A 24,238-nucleotide genomic window follows, 5' to 3' on the forward strand; every position below is an offset into this window, starting at 1 on the left:
GCAGGAGCAGCTTAGGCCGGCTCAGCAAGCCCAGCCACAGTTTTGGGAGCCTGATTTCATTCACAAGCTCCTCAAGGCTGCCAAAGCTCCGGGTGATGCATGACGCCGGCACTGCCAGGGCACAGGCCGCTGGGCCGGTACTGGTGGCTCCACGTGGGAGCGGGAGCGAGCTGCGTGTGCCCGGTGAGCTGCGTGTGCCCGGTGAGCTGAGTGTGCCCGGTGAGCTGCGTGTGCCCGTAATCTGTGCGTGCCCGTGCCGCTGCGAGCGTGCCCGTGCGTGCACACGTGTGCCAGGGTGCCGATCATCTGGCACTCGGCTCTGCCGGGCGGCGCTGCACAGCAGTTGCTAAGGGATCTCGCTGAGGACGGGCAGTGGGAGCTGGCACTCAGCTCAATCCCCACAGCCAGGGGAGAACCCACAGACCCCGTGGCTCCCCCCAGGGATCTCCACCCCACGAACCCTTGGGGTGTGGGAAGAACAAGGAAGGGCCTGGCCATGGGGGTGGGCACTTGGCCAAGTGCTGGCTCCTGAGGGAGGTCAGGCGGCAAGAGCCTGGCACTGTGTCTGTGTTCCTCAGTAGCCAGACTGTCCTGCTACACGGGCCTGTGCCTCCAGGGTGGCCAAACCCCTCTGTGAGTACATGTGACCCCCATGGCACTGGCAGCAGCACCGTGAGGACCCTCTGGGGCTCTGAGCCCACACCCACGCCTCCCTCAGCAGCACAGACCCACAGGAGCTGCTGCCCCAAGGGCCAGAGCTCCCAGCCAGAGCGACCCCAATCGCGCTGGGTCCTGCCTGGCTCTGATGCCCCCAGCTGTGGGTGTCCCAGGGAGATCCCAGTGGTACCTGGGATCCCAGTGGCACCTGATCCCGCAGGGACAGGCACGGGTGGGTGCACCCACAGGGGTCCCGGTGAGACCCCGATGGCAGCAGGACCTTACACAGGTAACACCCCCCCCCTCATGGGGGTCCTGGTGAGATTCCGGTGGCACCTGGTCCTCCTGGGACCCGGCCCCGGTGTCTCCACCCGCGGGGACCCGCAGCCCGAGCCTGGTGCCGGTGCCGGGGCGGGCCCGGGGTGGCGGCGGGAGCGCGCGCGGGGGCGCGGCGGCGGCGGGAGCGCGCGGGGCGGAGCTGGGCGCCGGGGCCGCGGGGCGCGGGCGGCTCGGGCTCGGTTCTCCCTCCATTCCCCGGGATCGCGGCGGGCACGGGCGGCGGCAGGATGGCGGCTGGGCTCCTGCCCCTGCTCCCGCTGCTGCTGCTGCTACCGGGTCGGGGGCCGCCGGGGGCCCTGGGCAACCGGCACGCCGTGCACTGGAACAGCTCCAACCCGCAGTGAGTGCGGGCGGGGGCGCCGGGACCCGCACCGGGAGGCGGGGGGGAGGGTGGGGGGGTGGGAGGGGGTGTCCCCGGGGCCGCGCGGGTTGGGGGCACCGCCGGGAAGGACGCGGCGGCGACACGGCGGGGATCGCGCTGAAGGATGCGCTGGGGGCGGCGGGCGACACCGGGACTGCGGGACCCCCGGTGCCGGTCTCCTCGCGGCGCCCTCGTGCGGGCGGGGCCGCTGGTCCCCGGCTGCCGGTGCCCCCGGCGCCCCTCGCCCTGCCCGTGAAGTCGGGGATCGCTGCGGCGGGAGGGGGACAGCCGCCCGGCCGCTTCGTGTCCCCGTGGCCGCGCTGCCGGGCGGGGCTCGGCGGCTCCCGGTGCGGGCGCGACGGGGTCGTGGGCACTGGGAGAAGAGCCCCCCCGCCAGCGCTGACCCACCGGGGGCAGCGGGGAGAGTCTGGCTCCCCCAGGCATCCATCTCCCGGTGCGCCGGGTTGGGCAGGGGTCCCGCTCCCCCCGCCAGTCGCGCCCCCCGCGTGTCTGGGTGCGGGAGCGGCACCGGCGGCGCGGCGGAGGCGGGGGGGGCCCGACAGGTGCCTGCCGCCCCCCACCGTCTTTGCCCGGCAGCAGTGGCACCCCCAGGGCGGCAGCGGTGGCTCCGGGGCTGCGGGGACAGTGCGGGGTGAGAGCCGAGGGTGGGAGCGGCCACCGGGAGCGGAGCAGTCGGGGGTCGGTGGCCTTGGCCGCTCAGCCCCTCCCTCACACCCTGCGCCGGGGCTGCCTCTGCCCTCGCCGGCGCACCCACAGCTGGGAGCTGATGTGGATGGGGACGGTGTGGGCTGGACCCTCTCGGGAAATGGGGGCTGCGCGCCTGTGGTGTGTCCGTGGACCTCTCCACGGGGATCTGCGCCTGCTGCCATCGCCCACCTCTCCGTCCCTCGCTGGTGCGAGTGCCCAGGGGTGTGGCGGGGACATGCATCCAGCCAGAGCATCCTCTGGTGCCCATCGGTGCAGGGGCTCTCCTGGGCTCCCCCCATCCCACACCCCTTTTGTGCAGGGTGGGAGCAGCCCTGGCAGCCCCCTCCCCTGCCATTGAGATTGTGTTGCCAGGCGGAAGCTCGGGCCCCATAAATCGTGCATGTGTGCGACGTGCCGAGGCGCAGCACAATGCCGAGGTGTCGCCACGTTCGGCATCCCCCTGCACCCCTCTGCTGTGCCCGGACCCACTTCACGCCCAGCCTCGTCCCCACACCGTGACATCGCCACGACGCTGGCGGGTGGGCCACCCCCACCCTTGTCTCTCCGTGACTCCCCCACCCCAGCACCGCCGTGACCTGCCGCTGCCCCGGCACCTCTCGAGGGACCGGGCGGAGGGGGGGTGGCAGTGCCCGGGCCGTGCCAAGCCGGGGGTGTCGCAGCCAGATGCCCGCACCCCCTGCGCAGGCGTGTCTGGCGCGGCCGCGAGCGTCCGGCTCAGGGCATGGGCGGCGCGGTGGGGGCGGCTGCGGCAGAGCCGTGTCCCAGGGACTCCGGAGCTGATATTTATTGTTAGGCAGTGCGGCAGCTCGGACGCAATTATAGCCGCACGGCAAAGTGTCTGGATTAGATAAATTATGGGGGGAATTAGGCTCCCTGGGCCGCAGCCTGCAAATCCCAGCAACCCTGCTGCAAGTGGAGCCATAAACAAGCCCAGCGCGGCCCTGCGGGGCTCTCCGGGGAGGAGGGGGTTGCTGGCTGTGGCCACTCCTTGGCCACGAATTTATTTTGGCTCCTGCCATGCTACCCTGGGCACCCCTGTTGCTGCCCTCAGTGGGACGACAGGACGAGGGGTAACGCAGGGAGCAGCCTGATGGTGCCTTGGGAAGCAGGGGGCTGGTGGCAGCTCAGCCCCTTTGGCCATGCAAGGAATGGTTGGGTGTGTCAGGAGGCCAGGAAGGGTCCCAAGCAGGCAGAGCACCCCTCATGCCATGGTTTGGGGTGTGTTGGTAAAGCCCAGGGGAGGTGTGAAGGTGGGATCCTCAAACCCTGCTCCTGCTCGGCCTGGTTGTTGGTCCAGCTGTGCATTCCATCCGTCTTTCCCATCACCTCCACTGGTGGCAGCCAGCAAGCCCTGGGGGTGTGGGATGACCCTTGACTCATCCCCACCCTCCACTCCCCAGTCCTGCCAGGAATAGGCCTGGTGGCATGGGACAAAGGTGCAGGACAGCCATGCCCACCCAGCACTAACTTTTTTGGGGCCTGTGACCCATTGAGCAGGGTCAGGTGTTCCTGGAGTGTTCCCAGACAAGCTGGCCCTGGCATGCTGGAGGCTTTGTCCCTGCTGTGTGTCCCAGATGCCAAGATGGGGACAGCAATTTGTCCCTGTTCATGGACACAGACATGGCCAGCACTCCTGACACTGCTGCACCCCAAGAAGCACCCCAGAGCGGGTTGGGGTGTACCACACTGGGCCACTGACTCTGATTTGGGACCTGAGGATGCTCGTACTGAGGGCATTGGGTGCCATGGAGGGGGCAGAGCAGGGGGTGCTGTGACACAGGGGTACACAGGGTGCCTGGCTGTGGTGTGGGGTCAGAGCCCACCTGTGTGCAGGGAGGTTGTGGCACCTTGTGCAGGCACACAGCTCGTGCAGCTCCCCCCAGCACTGGCACTGCCACCACGCTCACCTCTTCAAGGTGGCTTTTATCTGGCCCAGGCTGTGTTGCAGGCAGTGAGGGCTGGAGTGGGCCCTGGAGAGGCCTGGAGTGGGCTCTGGAAAGCCCTAGTGCAGAGCTGGGGAGTATCTCACACAGGAGAGGAGCCACATCCCTGCAGAGCAGGTCTGGAGGGGCCCAGGCTCCTCTGCAGCAGCCAAACCCCAACACCAGGGCTGTGTCTGGCCAGATCCCCCCACCTCATCCACCGGCACCCGCAGGGCTGAGGAGGAGTCACCCACAGCAGGAGGGACCGGCGGGTCTGGGGGCATCCAGGAGGAGATGCTGCGGCGTGCGGGGCAGCTGTGCCCAAGCAGGGACAGTTCCGTGCCCACTTGTGGAGCTGAATGTAGGGGCAGTGCCAACACCACCCCCTTTGGCATCCCTAGGCTGGCTGGGGGGCTCAGGCAGCCCCCACCCCATGCCTCTGCCCTCCAGGCTGGGCACCCAGAAGCCCCAAAAACCCAGCCATCCGCGGATGCTCGCCACAGGAGCGGGTGCCCATGGGCAGAGCATGCCGTGCCCCGTGAGTCACGGCGCTGGGCGGCACCGAGCCCCGGCAGCACGGATGGCGTTCCCGTGGGAGAAGCGGCCGCGGTGTCGGGGTGCAACAGGGCCGGGGCCACCTGCTCCTGCCCGGGCTGGTAATTGAGTCACCGCTTGCAGATTGATGGTTTAATTAAAACCCAATTAGAAACCTCATTGATCTTGTTAGCAACACGGGAAGGGGCCGGCTTTAGCCGGGATTACAGGGATTGTGTGGCCGTCGATAGTGACGGGGAGGGCACCTGTAGGGTGCTGCTGGAGTCCCGGCGTGTTTGGGAGGGCTCTACCTGTCCCGCCGCTGCTGCCCGCCGGCACCCCGCTCCCTCCACGTGGGGATCAGCCCTCGCCTCCCTGCCTCGGAGCCCCAATTCCCCACGCAGGGAGGTGGCCCCGGGGACACCGTGTGCCGGCGATGCCGTGAGCGCCCGCGCCTTGCGGCTGCGCCAGGCGAGGCCGGGGGGGCTGTGCTGTGGCTCGGTGCCACCCGCGTGCGTGGGCTGCGTCGCAGGCGCTGTCTGCCGAGCCAGCGCGCGTGTGCGTGGCCGTCTGGGCGCCGTGACTGTGCAGCGCTGGCTGCGTGGGGAGGGCTGGCATGGGGAGGTGGGGGAGGCGCGCTGAGCCCCCCATCTCCCCCGCGGCGCAGCGGTGGGTGCGGGAGGACGGTCGGTGTGTCTGTCCCTCCGTCCGTTGGGGTGGAGCGGCCACAGCGGTCGATGCGCCTTTGCCTCTCGCTGTGGTGCGGGGTGACGGGAAGGGGACTCGTAAATCAATGGCACTGTTTTGTTCCCCGGGTGATGGATGGGCCCCGGATGCGCCAAAAGGACGAAGCTACTGGAGCCAAACAAAGAGCCTGGCTGTGCTGGGGGCTGTCCGGTGCTGGGGGCACCGCATCGAGGACACACCACACTGCCCTGCTCCTCACCGCTGGCACCACCAATGTGGGGTGTTGAGCCCGGCTCTGGCCCTGCTGCCCTCCAGGCCTCTCCAGCACCATGGGAGTGAGTCTCTGTAGTGTGGGGGTCCGCACAGGGGTCTGGTCCCACCGTGCCACTGCTGCCAGGGCGTGCTGCAGTGCACCAGGCGCTCCCCAGCAGTGTGGGAGCCAGCGTGCGGCACGCAGCCCGGATTTATGGCAGCAGATGGGAGCGGAGCGGCCGCCCGGCTCACCGGTGGCTGAGGCGTGCCAGGTAGCCAGGGTGCCACCAGGGTGCCACCAGGGTGCCACCAGTGTCCCTCCGATGCGGGACCGGTGGGCACCGAGCCTGGGGCCGGTGCTGCCAGGGGACATCCATCTGCCCAGCATGACAGGCTGCTGGAAGGTACCACTGCCTCACCAAGCCCTGCTCTACAAACGCAGTCGTGCAGAAGTGATGCTGCCCGTTCTCCTCCCGCACTTAACCCTTCGGGCACTGCCAGAGCCCACCATCCCCACCGGCCATGCCATGGCTGCCAGAGTCTGGGCTATCGAGGGTCCATCCCAGCCCAGGTTGCTGGTGCCTCCTGATAGCTGTGGAGCTGGCAGGACCAGGCAGCCCGTGCCTACTCTGGGATCGGTGCTGGTGAGAAAAGAGGCAGAGTCCCTCTCTCAGAGTGTCTGTTCCTGCCCTTCCACCCCAAACCAAGGCCCACGGGCTTCCTGAATGGTGCTGTCAGCAGATCTTGGAGCACTTGGGCTCATTGCACAGAGGGGGCTGCTGGATTTGGGGGTATCTAGAGTTGCTGCTCTGCAGTGACTGTGCAGGAGCCAAGCATGGCAGGGACACAGTGTTGTGGCCAAAGCTGCTACTGGGGTTGCCTGGATGTGCCTCGGGCTGTGGTGGCCCTGTGCCTCTCCCCATATGGGGCCATTCCCCAGCCCCTCCCAGCTTATGATGATGCCTGTGGGCTCCTGGCATGCCGTGGCAGCTGGCAATGCCCGTGGGAGTCACTACCATGGGGCCCTTGCCACACCACCTGAGGCTCCTGCACCCTGCCATGGGTGCTGCTGTCCCCCAGCCCAGGGGACATTTTGGTGCCTCGTTAGTGAGGCTGTTTATCAGCAGCCGCACTTCTTAATGAGCTGTGGCTTAACGAGCCCCAGCCTGGGGTCCCAGGGGAGGGTGCCTCAGCACTGGGTGCCACAGGGGAATGGGGGGTTACCACTCCCCAGCACCCCGTGACAGAGTGTCACTTGTGACACTTCTCCCGGTCCCTCTGTCCCATGGCACAGCCACAGCCTGGCTGCAGGGAGCCCCAGCTGCGGATGCCCGCCCCGGTGTGGGGCAGCTGGTATTGGGGTACGCCGGCGTCCCAGCTCTGCGTCCCGCGTGGAGTTAATTGCAATTTTCTCCTTGGGGCCATTTCTTTAATAACAAGCCTTTTTCTCCCCCCGCCCCCCTTCCCACCACATCAAAGGGGGAAGATGAAAGGTCCCGGCGCCCGCTCAGCAAGGGTGGCTGCCTCAGCACCTTCCCGGCGGAGCAGTTGCCGGCGGGTGCCGGGATGGGCTGCGGAATAGCGGCTGCGCAGCGAGGGAGGGGCCGCGTGGGGCTGCGCTCCCTGTCCCACGAGTGATGAGTTCTGCCTTCAGCCCCCCTACTAGTTGCCCCTCAGTGCCGGAGGCGGCGCTTCTTGTCCTCCCCCTTTGCAGCCCGACACCGCGTCCCGCTACGGTTCTGTCCCCGACGCTCTGCGCCGGGTGCCGCGGGCGCTGGCGGAGTGCCGGGGCTCCTCAAACAGCGCCGGGGGCGATGGTGCAGGGTGGGGCGTCTGCACGCGCGGCCCTGCCCGCTGCCTGCCCAGCCCTGCCGGGGAGACCCAGGGAACCGCTCGGCTCCGGGAGGGGCGGCGGCGCCCCCCGCCCAAGGCCAAGGGGACCCGGAGCGATGCTTTGGGGGCTCACGGTCTGGGATTTGCCCTGAGAGGTGGGAAAAGGGCCGTGATCCAGAGCGATGCGCCGGGAGCTGCTGCTCCCCAGGGGAGCTCCACGGCCACGTGTGCCGGGATGCTGCTGTCCGTGTCCCGCGGGACGCGGGCCAGCGAGGCAGCGCGGTCCGGTCAGGGTCCGGTGCCGCCGCGGCGGCTCGGTGCCGAGCCAGCGCCGGGTGGTAATTAATTGGCAGGAGCAGCGGGTCAGCGCGGCGGCGAGGATTACCGCGGCCGGGATTTCCGTCGGGCGCGGATTAGGAGCCAGCGGAGCCTCTCCTGAGTGGATCTGAGGGGATTGCTGCTCCTAATCAATGTAAATGAGGCTCCCCCAGGGCCACCCTTTACGGCATTAACGAACTAACGGGATTAGCCAGAGCAGGGTGAGAAATCCTGGCTCCGAGCTGCGGCGCGTGCCAGGGCCGTGGTGGGCGGCAGCGGTGGGTCGGCTCCGGGCTGCTGGAAATGGGGAATGCCGGGGAATTCCGGGGAATTCCGGGGTCCCCCGCGCACCCACGGGCTGTGTCCTGTGGAGACCCTGGTGCCTGTGGGACCCTGATGCCCTTCTGGGTCTGTCTGTTCATCAAAGACTCTCCTCTTTGAGGCTGTCTCGTACGTCCGTGTTCTTGCCCGTCCCACCTGTGCGTGTGGCTTGACACCTTTCCCCAGCAGCGCCTGTCCCCTCCCCGGTCCACCCGTGCCCTCCAGGACAGGGATTCTGCTCCACTCGTGACGCTCAGGCTGTGCAGTGGTCCCACGTTGTCGGGGCCTCCAAACAGGGGTTGATCAGGGGGTATCACTGCCCCCAGAGTTCCGACCTTCGCTGCAACCTCGTCCAGCCTCTGGCTCCCCTTGGAGAGCCCTGTTCGGGGAGGTGCAGGGCGCGTCCCTGACCTCCCATCCCTTCTTTCCCTTGCAGCCTGCGGCGGGAGGGCTACACGGTGCAGGTGAATGTCAACGACTACCTGGACATCTACTGCCCGCACTACAACGCCTCGGTGCCCGAGCACCGGCTGGAGCAGTACGTGCTCTACATGGTGAACGCGGAGGGGTACCGCACCTGCAACACCAGCCAGGGCTTCAAGCGCTGGGAGTGCAACCGGCCCCACGCGCCCCACAGCCCCATCAAGTTCTCGGAGAAGTTCCAGCGCTACAGCGCCTTCTCACTGGGCTACGAGTTCCGTGCGGGGCAGGAGTACTACTACATATGTACGTGGGGCGAGGGGCGGGACCCCCACACAGCCCCCAAGCCCCCCTCAGGTCCCACCCCAGTTAGGCCCCTCTGCGTCCCCCTTGTCTGGTTCCCCTGCACCCCCAAAATTGGGCGGCTGTTTCCCCTCTAAGAGTGGGAACCTGGAGCTCTGGGAGGGGTTGAAGGAGCAAGGGGGTGGAGGGGAGGGGGTTTACATGATCCAGGGAACAGATAGGGGTGTGGGAAGAGATGGGAAGAAGGTTGGGGGTATGGATGGGGGTGCCAGTGCATGATGGGGTGCTGGGGGAGGATGACACAGGATGCAGGATGCTGCTGCAGGATCGGGGTCCAGGGGCTGCTGCTGCAGGATTGCAGCATTGGTGCCAGTTACTGGTGCTGGGTTGGGATGCTAGAGCTGATGGTTCAGGCCTGGGGTGCTGGTACAGGGCATTGGTGCAGGATTTGGGGTGCTGCTGCATTCCCCCAGCCCAGAGCACACCCCTGGGCAGTACCAGACCCCTCTCTGTCCAGACCCACCAAGCCTCGGGGTTCCTGGGGTTCCTCCCCGCCACGGAGCCCCTCTCAGCACGCTCTTGCCTTGCAGCCACGCCGACACACAACCACCGCCGGGCCTGCCTGAAGATGAAGGTGTTTGTCTGCTGCGCCTCCAGTAAGTACCCCCGTGCCCATCCCGGGGGCTGTGGGCGAGCGGGGGCGGCGAGGCTGGCCGGTGGGTCCCCCGTCCCTCCTGAGGGGTGGGGGGTGCGTGGGGGCTGCGGTGCAGGGCATCCAGGGAGCGTGACCCCCGTCCCCTCTCTCCCTCCACAGCGTCGCACTCCGGGGAGAAGCTGGCGCCCACCCTGCCCCAGTTCACCCTGCGGCCCGAGGTGAAGATCGAGGACCTGGGTGAGTCAGGCACAGCCCCCAGGCCCCGCAGCGCCGAGTCCCCGCCGCCGCCCCTGGGGCAGCCCCAGCTACGGGGTGGGGGTTCAGGGCCGCCCTGCTGCCCTCCTCATCCTCTCGCTCCTCCCCACAGAAAACTTCAACCCGGAGATGCCGAAGCTGGAGAAGAGCATCAGCGGCACCAGCCCCAAGCGGGAACACTTGCCCCTGGCCGTGGCCGCCGCGCTCTTCCTCATGACGCTGCTGGCCTCGTAGCTCCCGGCGCCCGCGGGGGCCCGGCCAGCGCCGCTCTGCCGAGTGCGGCCCCCTCGACCTGCTGCCCCTCGTGAGAGCCAGCGGGGAAGCACCGCGAGCCCACCACCCCCTGCCCGGAGAGCCTCCTGCGGAGCTGCCCCGCGGGGCAGGGATCACGGCGCGCACCGATCCGGCTGGACTCGCCTCCCATCCCGCCAGCGGATGCGGCCACCTCCGCAGGGATGCGGCTGGGAGCGCCGCGCCTCCCGCCGACGCCATCCCGGGGAGCGCGGGGTGCTGCCCGCAGCTCCCCCGGTGCCCCGTGGCTGCCCCGTGGCTGGGGGGCAGCGCCAAGCCCGATGAGAGCAGGGACCCCCGGGGCCGGGCAGTCTGTACATACCCATATAGATCTATACATACTGTACAGAGAGCGACTACAGAGATATATCTATACTGTACCATAGGCAGCGGCGCCGGCCCCGGGCTGGCTTGTACATAGTCGAACGTGTTGGATTTTCCTCGTCTTCCGTGAAGACCCGACCTATGCAAACGCACAGACACTTTTTGGGGAAAAACAAAACAAACAAACAAACAAAAAAAAAAACCTTCTCGATCTTTTTTTCAAGTGCTTTGGCTGGTGATTTTCATATTCTGCTCTTAGTCTATTAAAAAAAATAATAAAAGGATAAAAAAAGGGATCCCTGTCACGGTGGCGTGCAGCACTTCCAGCCCTCGGAGGGGTCCCAGGGGGGCTCCGGCTCGGACAGGCGTTCAGGAGAGGCCTGACCTCCACCGTGCCACCCGCCTTGCCAGGCACAACAGCTTTAGCCACGGGCTCGGTGGCGCTGGCAGGGGGATGCAGGGCGCTCCCCACCGCTGGCTCTGCTCCCCACCGACCCCCCCAGCGCCGGCAGGGAGCGGCTGGCAGGGACGCGGTGCTTCCCCCAGGAATGTGGCGTGGACAGCAGGAGCGCTTGAAGGTAAGGGCAGCGCGGGGGCCCTTGGCACGCAGCCCTGGGGGTGCTGGGGTGGCGTTTGGGAGCAGGAGAGCTTTTCTTGCCATCCCCACCAGCTGCACAGAATGAGCAGACATGGGGTGCTGGCAACTCCATGGGAACTCCGGCATCGCCCCTCCGGCGCGTCTGGCTCTGCCGGGCATGCCGGCTCCTGCCTGTTCTGGGGGGATCTGGCACACGCTGGCGGCTCCTGCGGGGTGGGGGACGCCGACATCTCCCCCCCAGCGCCTCCAACCAAGAGGATGTGGCGGCTGGATTATAGCTGGAGGTGGGATTGCATCTGAAGGGGGGTGCTGCTGGGGGACCCAGACCCCCACAGCCCCCACAGACACAGTGGAGCAGTCGTGGGCTCCTGACCCTGCGCTCTGCGGGGCTGGGGGGGCCAGTGCCCCCAGGGAGGGGCCAGCCGCTCTCCCCACAGGGCAGCAAGGGATGAGGGGCTGCGAGGGCTCCGCTCCGGGTGTGGATTCCTGGGGAAGGGGGTCCTCACAGCCCCAGAAAGCAGGGCAGCAACTCTCCCCCACCCAGCAGGCGCTGCTGGGCGGTGGCTGGGTGTCCCGCCGGCCCGGGCTTGTCCGGGTGCGGGAAGAGCCGACGAACCCGTCAGACGGGTCCTGGGAGCCCTCCCAGCAGGCGCCGGGTTCCCCACGTCCCCCCCGCGCTCCCGCAGGCCTGGCCCGACATGGGGCTCAGGTCCCTGCCATGGACCCCCTCCCGGGGTTCCTGAGGTGCCACTGGCAGCTGTCTGCTGGCCCAGGGCAGGGTGGGCGCAGTGTGGGTGGGGCAGCACCGCTGCCACTGCCAAGGGCCATATCCAGCCAGGTGCTGATTGCCGGGGACTGGCCAAAGCACCTGTCCCAGTGCGGTGCCATGCTGGTGGCACGTGGCACAGTGAGCCTGACACAGCTTGGGTGGCCAGTGCCCTGGGGGGGTGTGAGAGCTGGAGTCATTGCCCTGGCACAGAGAGCTCTGCCTGCAGGATCCCTCCTGCCACTTGCCTCGACCCTGGCACTGCTTCTTGTGCATGTGTGGCACCACCGATGGCTCGGTGGGCACCTGGCTCAGGTCTGCTCTGTGCTCTAGGGCTGAGCACAGCAGCACAGCCCAGACCCACCAGGAGCCTTCTGGGGTGCTGGTAGAGGGGATACCCAAGCCCAGCTGCCCCAAATCAAGTAGGGGGCTATTGTTGGGACCCCAGTGCTGATGTTTGTGTGCCCCTTGGGTACTTTGGGGTTTCACAGCCTCGGCAGCAGATCCAGGCAGGGGATGTGTGCCAGGAGCAGCTGTGTGGCACGAGGCTCTGCCTCACCTCGGGGCAGCTCCCCTGGCCAGTGTGGGCTCTCTGGCCAAAGGCATGAGGTCCTGGCACAGCTGGACAGCCCTGGGGCTGCGGCTCTGCCCCCACCAGGCTGGCATCAGGCCATGCCTACCTGCCATGCCTACCTGCCAGGCTGCACGCAGCTGGCACTGCGTCACCGCGGCCTTCGCTCCCGGCCACAAACTGGACGGCTCCTCTTCCTCCCCCAGCCTTGCACGGGTGACGTCAGCCCAGCCAGGGGCCGGGGCACTCCCGGGTGTCCCCAGCCAGCAAACCACAAACACTGTCACGAGTTCGGCGGCCTCTGGCCAACCCTACCTGCCCCACACGGAGCAGCAGCGATGTTTACAGCCTGAAACGGCTTCACCTTTGTCCCTCCATCATGGGCACCAGTCCCAGCCCATTGTCACCTGCTCCCAGGTGCCGTGGCCATGACCATGTGCACCATGCGCGCACCTCCACTGGCACCCCCAGTGCCACTGTGGGTAGGCACCCACCCTACCCAGGTGCTGCCCACCCTGTGCCCCGGGAGGGAGGTAATGGGGCACCTCTAGCCCCAGTTTTTGTCCCAGACTGTCCCCAGCAGGGGATATGGGCTTCTTTCCAGTCCTGGTCCTCCACCAGCGCTCTGGGCCAGGCATGGTGGTGGCACTGGGTCTCAGTGTGTCCATGTGGCCTCACTCCCAGCCCCTTCCCTGTGACCTGGTGGCCTGCTCCAAGGCTGGGGCCAGGGGACAGGGGAGCCCCTTGGCCAACAGGGTTGGGTGCCACATCCCAGTGCCGCAGGATGGATCCAGCATGGTGTCCCAGGAGGCTCATTATCCCCCTGGCACGCCTAGCACAAGGCTCAAGCACCAGGGGCTGGCCAGCCCTCTCCCCGTCAGTGCTCCTTGCCTTGGTTTCCCCAGGCACAGTCTGTCCCTGACGTAGAGGGGGCAGTACCAGGGTGATGCCAGGACCATGGGATTGGTGCTGCACCCATCCCCGTGGCCTGCACGTGCCGTGCTTCAGCTCTGGGATCCCACCGGTGTTCCCAGGAGGTGCTGCCCTGTACAAGCCACGGCAGCGCCGGCATCCCGGGAACAGAGGCCTGGCACTGTCATTAGGGATGATGTCAGGCCTGGCCACAAGCAGGGAGGATGAGAGCAAAGCAGCCTCCCTGGGAGCGAGGGTGTGGGGAGAGAGGCTGGGATGCAGGTGGGATGTGGGGCGCCCAGCCCCACAGCCTGGGCCCGTAGGATGCCGTGGCTGCGGGAGCCACGGCCGCTCTCAGGTTGCCGGCGCCTGCCGGAGCCCCTGCCGCGTGCCAGGGGAGCGCTCCGCGCCCGCTGCGGCACAGGGCATGCAACATTACCCACAATCAATGGATCATTATGGAATAAACAAGAGGAAAGTTGTTTTGCAAATGCGGCTGAGTTATCGCTTCACAACACGCGGCGAAGCGTCGCGCGCCGGCCGGGACACGGATGGATCCGTGTCAGAGCAAATGGGAGCCGACAGCGAGGCACCGCGCTCCCGCCAGGCAGTGGCGGTGTGCCTGCTGTGCCCACCCCGGCTCTGCACCTACAGACCCTGTTCTGCACCCACTGTTCTCCCCCCTGCACCTACAGCACTCCCTCCTGCATCCACAGCCCCATCCTGCACCTACAGACCCCTGTTCTGCACCTACAGATCCCTGTTCTGCACGTACAGACCCCCATCCAGCACCTACAGCCCCCATTCCTGCACCTACAACTCTCCCTCCCACACCCACAGCCCCGTCCTGCACCTACAGACCCCTGTTCTGCACCTACAGTCCCCCAGTGTGCAGCCGTAGCCCCGTCCTGCACCCACAGCTCTCCCTCCTGCACCTACAGCCCTTCATCCTGCACCTACAGACCCCTCTTCTGCACCTACAGCTCTCCCTCCTGCACCTACAGCCCTTCATCCTGCACCCACAGCCCCTGTCCTGCACCCAGAGCCCCCAATCCTGCACCCAGAGCCCCCCATCCTGCACGTACAGCCCCGTCCTATATGCACAGCCCCCCCATCCTGCACCTACAGCTCTCCCTCCTGCACCTACAGCCCTTATCCTGCACCCAGAGCCCCCAATCCTGCACCCAGAGCCCCCAATCCTGCACCCAGAGCCCCCCATCGTGCATGTACAGCCCCGTCCTATATGCACAGCCCCTCATCCTGCACCTACAGCTCTCCCTCCTGCACCCACAGCCCCCAATCCTGCACCCAGAGCCCCCAATCCTGCACCCAGAGCCCCCCATCCTGCATGTACAGCCCCGTCCTATATGCACAGCCCCTCATCCTGCACCTACAGCTCTCCCTCCTGCACCCACAGCCCCTGCCCTGCACCCACAGCCCCATCCTGCATGTACAACCCTTCATCCTGCACCCAGAGCCCCCCATCCTGCACCCAGAGCCCCCCATCCCGCACCTACAGCCCCCCATCCTGCACCCAGAGCCCCCCAGTGTGCGCACACAGCCCCCAGTGTGTGTGTGTGGAGCCCGTGCCCGGTGTGGGTCACTTGTGGGGGGGTTGCCCTGCTCTGAGCCGGTCCCGTGTGGGGGGATGGGGTGTGTGTGTGTGTGTGTGTGTGTGTGTGTGTGTGTGTGTGTGGAGGTGGGGTGCTCCTGGAGCGTGGGGTGACGCTGTGGTGTTGTGGGGGGGGTGCTCGTCGCTCTGAGGGGAGTGTGTCCCCTTCCCGGTGCCGTTCCCGGCGGAGGGGCGGGGGTTTGCGTCCCCCAGCCCGGTCCCGGTGCGGGAGGGGGGGGTGTGTTTGTGTCCAGGTTAGCGCCGGTCTCGGTGGGGAACGTTTGCGCCCCCCTGCCTGCTGCCGGTCCCGGTGTCCCCGCCGGTGCTGCTCTCGGTGTGTGTGTGGGGGAGGGTTACCGTCCCCCTGATCGATACCGGTGGGGGTGTGTCGTGTGTGTGTCGTTCCCCCCCGCCTCGTCCCGTGTGTTGTTGTGCGAGCGCGGGGCGGTGGCGGGGGCGGGGCGGCGGCGGGGCCGTACTTAAGGCGGGGGGCGGGCGAGGGGCCGCCCGTGGAGCGCAGCACCCGCGGAGCGATGGGGCAGCCGGGGGTGCCCCTGGCCCTGCTGGGGCTAGGGCTGTGCTGGGCTGCGGCGGCCGAGCGGCACACGGTGTTCTGGAACAGCTCCAACCCCCGGTGAGTGACCCCCGCCTCCCACCGGGACCCCCCCCCCCCCCCCCCCCCCCGCAAACACGCACCGAGACCGGCACCGGCCGCCCCGAGGGCGCGGGCGGCGCCGCTCCGCTCCCCGGCGGCCTTTGTGCGGGGCGGGCGGCGGGACGAGGTGGCGGGGCCGGTGCGGGGCCGTGCGGGGGGCGGCGGGGCCGGCCCAGGTGTGCCCGGGGGGGGCCTTTCCGTTCCCAGGGCCGTGCGAAGGGGCCGCTTCCTTCCCGCGGGGGGGGGCGCGGCGCCAGCCCCGGCGCCGGCCCCGGGGACCGTGTTGACAAACACGGGGCAGGATGTGCGGGGGGGGTTAGACCTGGATCGGGGCCCCCCGCTCACCGGCCGCCGGGGCTGCGGGGTGACCCCGTGTCAAGCAACAGCCCTACAGGCTCTCGGGGTCCCCCCCCCGCCCGCAGCCCTGACTCCCCCGGTTGTAGCGGTGCTCCCCCAGGGCGTGGGCTCTCTCAGGCTCTAGGAGTGACCCTCTCGGCTTTCGGGGAGCCCACCCCTCACTCTCCAGCCCCCCAGGTTGTGGGGCTGCCCCACAATCAGGCACCCGTGGGGAGATGTGGGGCCTCCCCTCCTTCCCTGGGCTAAGTCACTCCCTCCCCAGGTTCTGGGGGTTTTGCCCCTGCCCAGGCCGTGCCCCCCACGGGTGTAGGACTCCCCCAGAATGTAGGGCTGTGTCCTCCCGGAGGTTTTTGGGGTGTCCCCGTGGGTGGCTGTGCCCTCTCGAGGCCACCACAGCCGGCGAGGTGGGGACCCCGTGGAGGCCCCCGGCGTGCCCCCCCCCGGGTGGGGTGTGGGGCGCAGCTGGAGCCGGGCTGGCTGCCCCACGGCGAACGCCGCGACGCCTCCTGCTCCGGCAGCGCTGGGCCGGGCAGGGTGCGGGCAGGGTGCGCGTCCCAGCGGGTCCCCTCCCTGCTCCCCGGCTCTTGGGAAGCGCTGGGAAGTGGGGTGCGCTCACCACTCACTGCCCGGGGGGGCCGAGCCCGAGGGAGAGCGAAGGGGGGGTTGCCTTTGCCCTTTCAAAGCTATTCCAGGTGCTGCAAGACTCAGCACGGGGAAGGGTGGACACAAGGGTGCCCCTGCCCAGCGCTGCCGCGGCCAGGGTGCTGGCCCCCCTGGGCATGGGGGATTTCGGGGTGCAAGTAAGGCCCCTAACCCAGACCTGACTCCCCTGCCGCAGGTTTCTGTGGAGTGACTACACGGTGGAGGTTCGTCTCAATGACTACCTGGACATCATCTGCCCCCACTACGAGGAGGGCAGCGTGGAGCCCCGGGCCATGGAGCGCTACACTCTGTACCTGGTGGAGCTCGAGGAGTACCAGGCCTGCAAGCCCCGCTCCAAGGAGCAGATCCGCTGGGAATGCGACAAGCCCAGCGCCCTGCATGGCCCCGAGAAGTTCTCCGAGAAGTTCCAGCGCTTCACTCCTTTCACCCTGGGCAAGGAGTTCAGGGAGGGACACAGCTACTACTACATCTGTGAGTGCTGGGGCGCTGCGGGTGGGGGCTCCGAGGTGCTGCAGGGACCCGCCAGCAGGCTCCCCCCATCCTTTCCTAACCTGCCTCTCCCTTCACAGCCAAGCCCATCCACCACCACGGTGAAGCCTGCCTGAAACTGAAGGTGACGGTGACAGGCAAAGGCAGTGAGTATCACCACCCCCTCAGGGCCCCCCCCGCGTCCCGCTCGCGGCGCCGGTGCCCAGCGTGGCCTTGGCTGCGCTGAGTCACGGCCTGGCCGTGGCCCCTGGCCAGCCCGGGGTGTGGGCACGCGCAGCTTGGCCAGGAAAGTGTTGGTGGGGGCAGGGGGAGGGGGGACAACCCACAGTGAAACGGGATTTTGGGATTTTTGGGAAGGTTGGGGTGCTGCCTTCCCTGGTGTGACCCCCTGTTTGCTCCACAGCTCCAGCACCGCCTGCCCCGGCCTCGACGCAGAAGGGGAGGATCCAGGCAGGTGTGTTGGGGGCTGAGGGTTGGGGCTGAGCCAGCTTCCCTTCTGGCAAGACAGGGTGTTCTTGGGGGCACCAGGAGGCAGTGGGGGGCACTGGCCTGAACACAGCCGCCCAGGGGTTTGCCGGGGACACTGGGGCTCATCTGCCCCTTCTGGGGGGCTCTGGAGCTGCCTACTAAGGCTGGTGGCAGCCCTCTGCAGGGGTGACGTGCTGCTGGCTTGGGGTACAGCTTGTCTTTGGGGGTTGCTGGTTGCTGATGGCTCCTCTCTTTTCCCCCTCTGCAGACGATGCAGCCGCACACGTGCTGAGGAGCGTGGGGCAGAACTCGGCCATGCGCAACAGCAGCCGCCCCTTCACCTTTATCAGCCTCCTCCTGCCCCTCCTGGTGCCGCGGGGGCTCTGAGCTGCCCCTCGTGCCCGGACCCACCGAGGCTGTGGCCACTGGGGACCCCCGTGGTCCCCGCACATCTGCCCCGGGTGCCCTGCCCTGTGCACATCTGGGCAAGGAAAGGATTTGTCAGTATTATGGGGCTGGAGGGCCCAAAGCCATTGGAGCAGCTGGAGCCTTCAGGCTTCCCTGGCCCTTCCAGGATGGTCCTGGCAGCCAGAGGCCGAGCGGGAGCCTGGAGCTGGAGGGGCTGATGTGCCCCAGACTGGAGAGGGGCAGGTGGCTGGCACCCCTGCCCCGCAGCTGAGCTCGCCCACCACCCTCGGGGCTTTCCCCGTGGTGGGCTGGAACTGGAATGTGTCCTGCAGGCGGGGACGTGGGGGTGGCCAGGTGACGCTGGTGCAGGGGGCCACTTACCCCCCCAATGTCAGTAGCCAGGGAGCACAGACAGGCTGGAGACGCCCCGCAGCCAGGGGAGCGGGGTTATAAGAAACATCCCACTCCTCACTGTGCTGCACCCCTACCCCGTCCTTCATCCCCTGGCCCTTCCCCATCCCTCCCCTCCGCTGGGTGCCGGAGGGGCCCCCCAGCACCCTCTTTGTACAGCTTTTGACACGGGACTTTTTATACCATTGTCGGGAATAAATAACCAAAACCATGCTGAGCTCCTGAGACCTCCCCCACCCTCCTGGGCCAAGGCTCTCCTGGCCCCTGTGGGGGGTTGGGCTGGTTAATTAATTAATTGGCTGGTGTTTGCACGGGGCTGTTAAGTGGCAAAGTGCCACAGTGGCTGGCACTGTCCCCGGCTTTATCTGGTGACACAAAGGCCTCCCCTGAGGGTAGGGACCCCTCCCCCTGCACTGCAGTGAGCTTCCAGGTGGGGGGCAGCGGCTCCAGGGACAAACCCCACTGGAATGTGACAGATCCCATGGGATGGCTCTGATAAATCTCACTGCTGGTGAGGAGGGGCCCGAGCCAGAGCCCCCCGGGGCTGGGCAGGGGACAAAGCCTGGCTGCACCCCAGGGACCCCCACGGGGTGACCCCAGGGCTGTGGGACCCCTGAGGGTGAGAGACACCGTGGGTGCAGGGAGCTGGGATCACAGGGATCTGAGGCCCCTGGAACTGGGAACCGCAGGGAGCGAGGGTCCTGGAGAGGTGAGATCTGGGGACACAGGGATGCATGACACCCGAATGTGGGGCACCCTAGAGATGGAGGGTCACGGAGAGGGGTCACAGGGATGAGTGACCCCCAGGATGTGTGGGGGCACCCCGGGACAGTGGGGTCACAGGGAAATGAGGATCCCAGGATCCTGGGGAATTGCTATCACAGGGATGTGTGACTCCTGCAGGAGGTGGGGGTGGGGAGCCGGGGTCACAGGGATGAGTGACCCCCAGAATGTGTGGGGGCACCCCGGGACAGTGGGGTCACAGGGAAATGAGGATCCCAGGATCCTGGGGAATTGCTATCACAGGGATGTGTGACTCCTGCAGGAGGCGGGGGTGGGGAGCCGGGGTCACAGGGCTGTGTGACCCCCAGAATGTGTGGGGGCACCCTGGGACAGTGGGGTCACAGGGAAATGAGGATCCCAGGATCCTGGGGAATTGCTATCACAGGGATGTGTGACTCCTGCAGGAGGCGGGGGTGGGGAGCCGGGGTCACAGGGCTGTGGTGACCCCCGGGCTGTGCAATCTGGACCATGGGCTTCACCCTGGGGCTGCCCAGAGACCCCCAAACCTGAAGTGGGGCGCTCAATACACGACACCTTGGGGGTGTTCCCCCCTCCTCACCGCACGCCCCATACCGGCCCCGGTGCCCTCCCCGGTGCCGCGGGGCGGTCACGCCGGTGCAGCCGGCGCTGCTCCCCCCGCTCGCAGCCGGATCCCCGCCGCCCCTCCCCGGTAGTGCGTCCCGCCCCGCCCCGCCCCGCTCCGCTCCGCCGCGGGCAGCCCCGGCCCCGCCGCGCCGCCGCCGCCGCCGCCCGGTGTCCGGCATGGTCCTGTCGGTGCTCGCCGGCGTCTGCCTGGCCGCCACCCTCGCCATGTTCGCCACCGGCCTGTGAGCGATCGGCGGCGGCCCCGGGCGGGGGCGGGGGCGATGCGGAACGCACCGGGGCCAGCTCGGGGGTGCAGTGAGGGCCGGGGGCGTTGGGGGGCCGAGCGGGAGGACCCCAGGGCTGGTTTTGGGGTGCAGTGGAGGCCTTGGGGAGGGGGATTTGTGGGTGCAGTGGGGCCCACGGGGGATGAGGGTGCGATCAGGACGCCAGGGCTGGTTTTGGGGTGCAGTGTGGGGCCTTCGGGGAGGGTTAGGGGTGCAATAGTGAGGGTACCAGAGGCATTTTGGGGGCTACAGTGGAGGCCGTGAAGGGACACTTGGGGGTAAAATTGGGAAGGTGTTAGGGGCAGTTTGGGGTGCAGTGGGGAGGGCAGTAGGGGGGTGTAATGGGGGCCAGTTTGGGGGTGCAGTGGGGGCCATAGGGGGGTGTAATGGGGAGGGCACCAGGGCCAGTTTGGGGGTGCAGTGGGCCATGGATGGCTGCTGCAGAGGGATTGGGGGTGGTGCTGAGTCCTGTTTGGGGTATGCAGGGGGAGGAGAGTCGGGGGGTGCAGTGCCTGCTGGCTGCAGAGACTGGAGTCCCCCCACCCCAGCACTGCCAGGCACCCAGGAGGCCGCTGCCCTCCGCCCTCCCTAGGTCTGACCTGCGCCAGATGCTGGCGACCAAAAGTGTGGAGAACATCCAGTTCCTGCCCTTCCTCACCACTGATGCCAAGTACAGCAGGGTCGGGTCCTGGGGAGGAGGGTCATACACATTTGAGGGGCAGGGGGGATCCCCCAGGCTGCAGCCGAGTGCCTGTGCCATATCCCTGCAGCAACCTGAGCTGGTTGGGCTACGGCTGCCTGAAGGGGGACGGGACAGTGATCACCGTCAACGCCATCGGGGCAGCTCTGCAGACCCTCTACATCCTGGTGTATCTCTACTACAGCCCTGCCAAGGTGGGGCAGGGGCCTGGGGCGATGGGGAGGATGGGGGACCCCCACCCTGACGTCCCCCTGCTGTCCCTCCCAGCGCCCCGTGCTGCTTCAGGTCCTGCTGCTCCTGGCTGTGGTGGTCACTGGCTACGGCTACTTCACCATCCTGGTTGACACGGGGACACGCCTGACACACCTGGGGCTCTTCTGCAGCGTCTTCACCATCAGCATGTACCTCTCCCCGCTGGCTGACCTGGTGTGTGGGGCTTGGCAGAGCTGGGGCTTGCCAGCCCGGGCCCTGCCTGACGTTTGCTCCTGCAGGCCAAGGTTGTCCGGAGCAAGTCGACGCGGTGCCTGTCCTTTCCCCTGACCGTCACCACCCTTGTGGCCTCCAGCAGCTGGACGCTCTATGGCCTGCAGCTCCATGATCCCTACATCACAGTGGGTTGGGGTGGTGGAATGCCAAGGGGTGGTGGTGCCATCCCATCCCACTCTATCCCATCTCATCATATCCCAGCCCATCCTACTCCACTGCATCCCACACAGTCCCATCCCCATCCCCTCCCACCCTGGCCTGCTTCATCTGCATTCCACCCCTCTACATCCCATCCCATTCTGTTCTGTCCCCCTCCTGCCCCATCTCACCCCATCCCATTCCCATCTCACCCCACTCCATCCCCATTCCACCCCTATCCCATCCTGTCCTATTCCATCCCCACCCCATTGCCATCCCATCCCAGCCTATCCTATCCTATCCTTCCCCATCCCACTGCCATCCCATTCCACTCTATCCCATCCCATTCCACCCCATTCCCCTCTCATGGCTCAGCTGAGCGCTTGGCTTGGCGCCGGCCCCGTTCAGCACTGCGTGTGTCACCCAGCCAAGGGTGACAAGGCTCAGCATGATGACTATTGATTTTAATTAATTAGCTGGGATGGGGCCAATAAACCTCCCCCGGCACCACAGGGGGGAGGGGTACATCCACTGTCCCCCCATGTCCTCCCACAGGTCCCCAACGTGCCAGGGATTGTCACCAGCCTCGTGCGGTTCTGGCTCTTCCAGCGGTACAGGCCAGAGCAGGGCAAGCCCTACAGCCCCCTGCCTGCCTGAGAGGTCCCCAGGAGCACCCGGCTCTGGCCTGGGCTGGCCCCACCGCTGAGCCCCGAGTGCCACCTTGGCCACTCCCAGTGGGACATCAGGAAGGACCTCCTGCCTCCAGCCCTGCATCCTTCAGCGAAGGCCCTGGAGCTCTCAGCAAATCCTTTGGGGTGCCGTAAGCCCCTCAAACCCCAGGGTGGGAGGATAGTTTTCCATGCCCATGGCCCTGCCTGGGACCAGGATTTTGAAGGGCAGGGCTTTTGAGTGGCTTCCAGGGGTCCAGGTGTCACTTTTGTATGGATTCAAGTGCCTTTTAATAAATCAGAGACTTCCTAGTGCCTGCTTCTTGTACCTCCCTCCTGCTGCAGAGGATGGTACAGCTCTTGGCCCTACAGCTGCTTTGGGAGCTCCTTGTGGCCAACCAGGGGGGCTGCTTACGGCCATATAGGGGCTACTTGTGGGGAGGGCTCATTCTGACACACCCAGGGCTCTGGCAAACCCTCGGTAGGCATCAGCCCTGGTGTTGGGGCCACGAGGGGCCCCCAGGGAAGCCAGCACTGCTCTGACCCCCCCCGAGGGAGCCACCCATCACAGTGTGGGGGTAAAAGTATGTGGAATTTGATGTGCAGCCGCCATGGCAGGACCTGGGAATCGATGGGAATCCTTGCTAAACCCCCGTGGATCGAGCAGGCCTGGATCAAGCATTGATGCTCTGTCAATTAACCAATTAAAAGCGATCTGGAATGAAGACATCAGGCTGGTGCCTTGGTGAAGGGATAGGAGGGACCAAATCACACAGCAGACCCCGGAGCCTTGCAGAAAGAGACCCCCACCCCATGCAGGACACCCCCCAGGACCAAGGAGCTTCATCCCACACTCCCCCACGAGGGGACCCCAAGGAAGCCAGTGCTGCTGGGGGCCTGCTCCGACCCCCCCTGAGCTACAGGAGCCACCCATCAATGTGTGGGGTAAAAGTCTGTGCAATTGACGTGCAGCCACCATGGCAGGACTCGGGAATCGATGGGAATCCTTGCTAAACCCCCGTGGATCGAGCAGGCCTGGATCAAGCATTGATGCTCAGTCAATTAACCAATTAACAGCGATCTGGAATGAAGATATCGGGCCGGTGCCTCGGTGGAGGGACCAAATCACACAGCAGACCCCGGAGCCTTGCAGAAAGAGACCCCCACCCCATGCAGGACCCCCCCAGGACCGAGGAGCCTCATCCCACACTCCAGCCAGATGACACCATTGGGATGAAGGACACTGGCAGGAGCTGTGCCGTGCCTCTGCTGCCTGTGCACGCCTCACACACAGCCTGGAAAAATCCATATAAAGGGACAGAGCTGAGCGTGGTGCCAAGGGAAGGAGGACGAGCTCCCGGCGTGCTCTGTCTTGCCCCTGTGGAACCGGGGCTCCCCATGCCTGCTCTGGCTGCTCCTGGGACTTGGCCCAGCAGGGAAAGAGCTCCCAGCCTGGCCCCACACCTCGGGAAAGGGCAGCTTTCTCCACTGCCACACCTCGGCTGCCAACCGGTCGCTCCAGCTGGCCCGTGCCGGCAGCGGCTGTGACGTGGCCCCTCGCGCCAGGCCGGAGGCAGCTCCCGGATCCTTCCACGCAGGGAGGAGCTGCCACCAGGCTGCTGCCACACGGGCTGGGAGGAGCTCCTGATGGCCATGAGTAGAGGCTCTGGACTGCCCTGAGTAGCCCCTGGATGACCATAAGTAGCCCCTTGAAGGCCATGAGTAGAGGCTCTGGATTGCCATGAGGAGCCTGCACAGGGTCATGGGTAGCTCTAAAGATGGCTGTGAGTAGCCCCTAGATGACCACAAATAGCCCCTGATGGTCCTGAGTAGCTCACAGAGGACTGTCAGTAGCCCCTGATGGCCATGTGTAGCCCCTGGATGGCCACAAGGAGCTCCCTGGGTGGCTGTCAGTAGCCCCTGAGGGCCACAAGTAGCCCGGGATGGGGCCGGATTTTCATGAGTGGCCTGCAGGGTCATGAGCGGCCCCTGCATGACCACAAGTAGCCACTGGATAGATATATGTAGCCCCTTTGAATGATCATGAGGAGCCCTTAGTTGGCTGTGAGTAGCCCCTGATGACCCCGAGTAGCCCACAGAAGGCTGTCAGTAGCCCCCAGAGCACTGCTGTCCTCATGCCGTGGTCCTGACCCCACCAAGGCCCCACGTGGCCAAATCCAGGGCAATGTCACCCCCCAACCACCCGTGTGCCAGCGAGTGCTGGCAGCTTCCCACTCTGCTCCCACCAGCCTTTGCTGCTCAGGAAACAGCTAATTAGCTGCTCCTGCTAATTAACCCGAGTCCTCCCTCCCGCTCCCAACTGCTCCTTTCTGCAGATACACAGCTGCTAATTAAAATCCCCAAGTCCTTTGGCTGGAGGAGCTGGTGGCTGCCAGGGCAGCAGGTTCCTGCACACGGGGTCAGAGAGCAGAGATGGGGGTCCCCAGGAGCGGGCCCCTCCCCAGACAGAGCCCCCCACCCCT

At 66.6% G+C, this 24,238-nt stretch overlaps 3 protein-coding genes across 5 annotated transcripts; all 3 read left to right on the forward strand.

Annotated features, from left to right (window-relative positions):
- The first annotated feature begins 1,119 nt into the window (after positions 1–1,119).
- EFNA3 (ephrin A3) lies at positions 1,120–10,002 on the forward strand. 2 transcript variants are annotated; one of them, XM_068174709.1, is made up of 5 exons: positions 1,209–1,336; positions 8,390–8,679; positions 9,267–9,332; positions 9,491–9,568; positions 9,699–10,002. In XM_068174709.1, exons 1-5 carry the CDS (start codon positions 1,224–1,226, stop codon positions 9,818–9,820), a joined length of 669 nt encoding a protein of 222 aa, XP_068030810.1. In that variant the 5' UTR covers positions 1,209–1,223; the 3' UTR covers positions 9,821–10,002. The 2 variants fall into 2 exon arrangements, with proteins under 2 accessions (XP_068030809.1, XP_068030810.1); XM_068174708.1 differs by lacking the exon at positions 9,491–9,568 and having other exon boundaries at positions 1,120–1,336.
- A 5,135-nt stretch (positions 10,003–15,137) lies between these two features.
- On the forward strand, positions 15,138–18,336 carry EFNA1 (ephrin A1). The gene is made up of 5 exons (XM_068175195.1): positions 15,138–15,294; positions 16,511–16,806; positions 16,905–16,970; positions 17,228–17,278; positions 17,561–18,336. Exons 1-5 carry the CDS (start codon positions 15,194–15,196, stop codon positions 17,677–17,679), a joined length of 633 nt encoding a protein of 210 aa, XP_068031296.1. The 5' UTR covers positions 15,138–15,193; the 3' UTR covers positions 17,680–18,336.
- A 1,229-nt stretch (positions 18,337–19,565) lies between these two features.
- SLC50A1 (solute carrier family 50 member 1) lies at positions 19,566–22,065 on the forward strand. 2 transcript variants are annotated; one of them, XM_068175194.1, is made up of 6 exons: positions 19,566–19,721; positions 20,356–20,433; positions 20,534–20,657; positions 20,749–20,889; positions 20,955–21,074; positions 21,643–22,065. In XM_068175194.1, the coding sequence occupies exons 1-6, from the start codon at positions 19,657–19,659 to the stop codon at positions 21,742–21,744; spliced, it is 630 nt and encodes a 209-aa protein (XP_068031295.1). In that variant the 5' UTR covers positions 19,566–19,656; the 3' UTR covers positions 21,745–22,065. The 2 variants fall into 2 exon arrangements, with proteins under 2 accessions (XP_068031295.1, XP_068031294.1); XM_068175193.1 differs by having other exon boundaries at positions 19,567–19,721; positions 20,731–20,889.
- The last annotated feature ends 2,173 nt before the right edge of the window (positions 22,066–24,238 follow it).

The sequence above is a fragment of the Anomalospiza imberbis genome, chromosome 29, assembly GCF_031753505.1.
Source record: "Anomalospiza imberbis isolate Cuckoo-Finch-1a 21T00152 chromosome 29, ASM3175350v1, whole genome shotgun sequence".
NCBI lineage: Eukaryota > Metazoa > Chordata > Aves > Passeriformes > Viduidae > Anomalospiza > Anomalospiza imberbis.

What these genes read in the sequence shown, in the direction of transcription:
- EFNA3 (XM_068174709.1), top strand. Translation starts at nt 1,224, where the DNA reads ATGGCGGCTGGGCTCCTGCCCCTGCTCCCGCTGCTGCTGCTGCTACCG. An exon ending in GCAGGAGTACTACTACATAT is followed by an intron (nt 8,680 to 9,266) that starts GTACGTGGGGCG and finishes CTTGCCTTGCAG; the next exon opens with CCACGCCGACACACAACCAC. An exon ending in GGTGAAGATCGAGGACCTGG is followed by an intron (nt 9,569 to 9,698) that starts GTGAGTCAGGCA and finishes TCCTCCCCACAG; the next exon opens with AAAACTTCAACCCGGAGATG.
- EFNA1 (XM_068175195.1), top strand. Translation starts at nt 15,194, where the DNA reads ATGGGGCAGCCGGGGGTGCCCCTGGCCCTGCTGGGGCTAGGGCTGTGC. An exon ending in ACACAGCTACTACTACATCT is followed by an intron (nt 16,807 to 16,904) that starts GTGAGTGCTGGG and finishes CTCCCTTCACAG; the next exon opens with CCAAGCCCATCCACCACCAC. An exon ending in GAAGGGGAGGATCCAGGCAG is followed by an intron (nt 17,279 to 17,560) that starts GTGTGTTGGGGG and finishes CCCCCTCTGCAG; the next exon opens with ACGATGCAGCCGCACACGTG.
- SLC50A1 (XM_068175193.1), top strand. Translation starts at nt 19,657, where the DNA reads ATGGTCCTGTCGGTGCTCGCCGGCGTCTGCCTGGCCGCCACCCTCGCC. An exon ending in TTCCTCACCACTGATGCCAA is followed by an intron (nt 20,434 to 20,533) that starts GTACAGCAGGGT and finishes ATATCCCTGCAG; the next exon opens with CAACCTGAGCTGGTTGGGCT. An exon ending in TCTCCCCGCTGGCTGACCTG is followed by an intron (nt 20,890 to 20,954) that starts GTGTGTGGGGCT and finishes TTGCTCCTGCAG; the next exon opens with GCCAAGGTTGTCCGGAGCAA.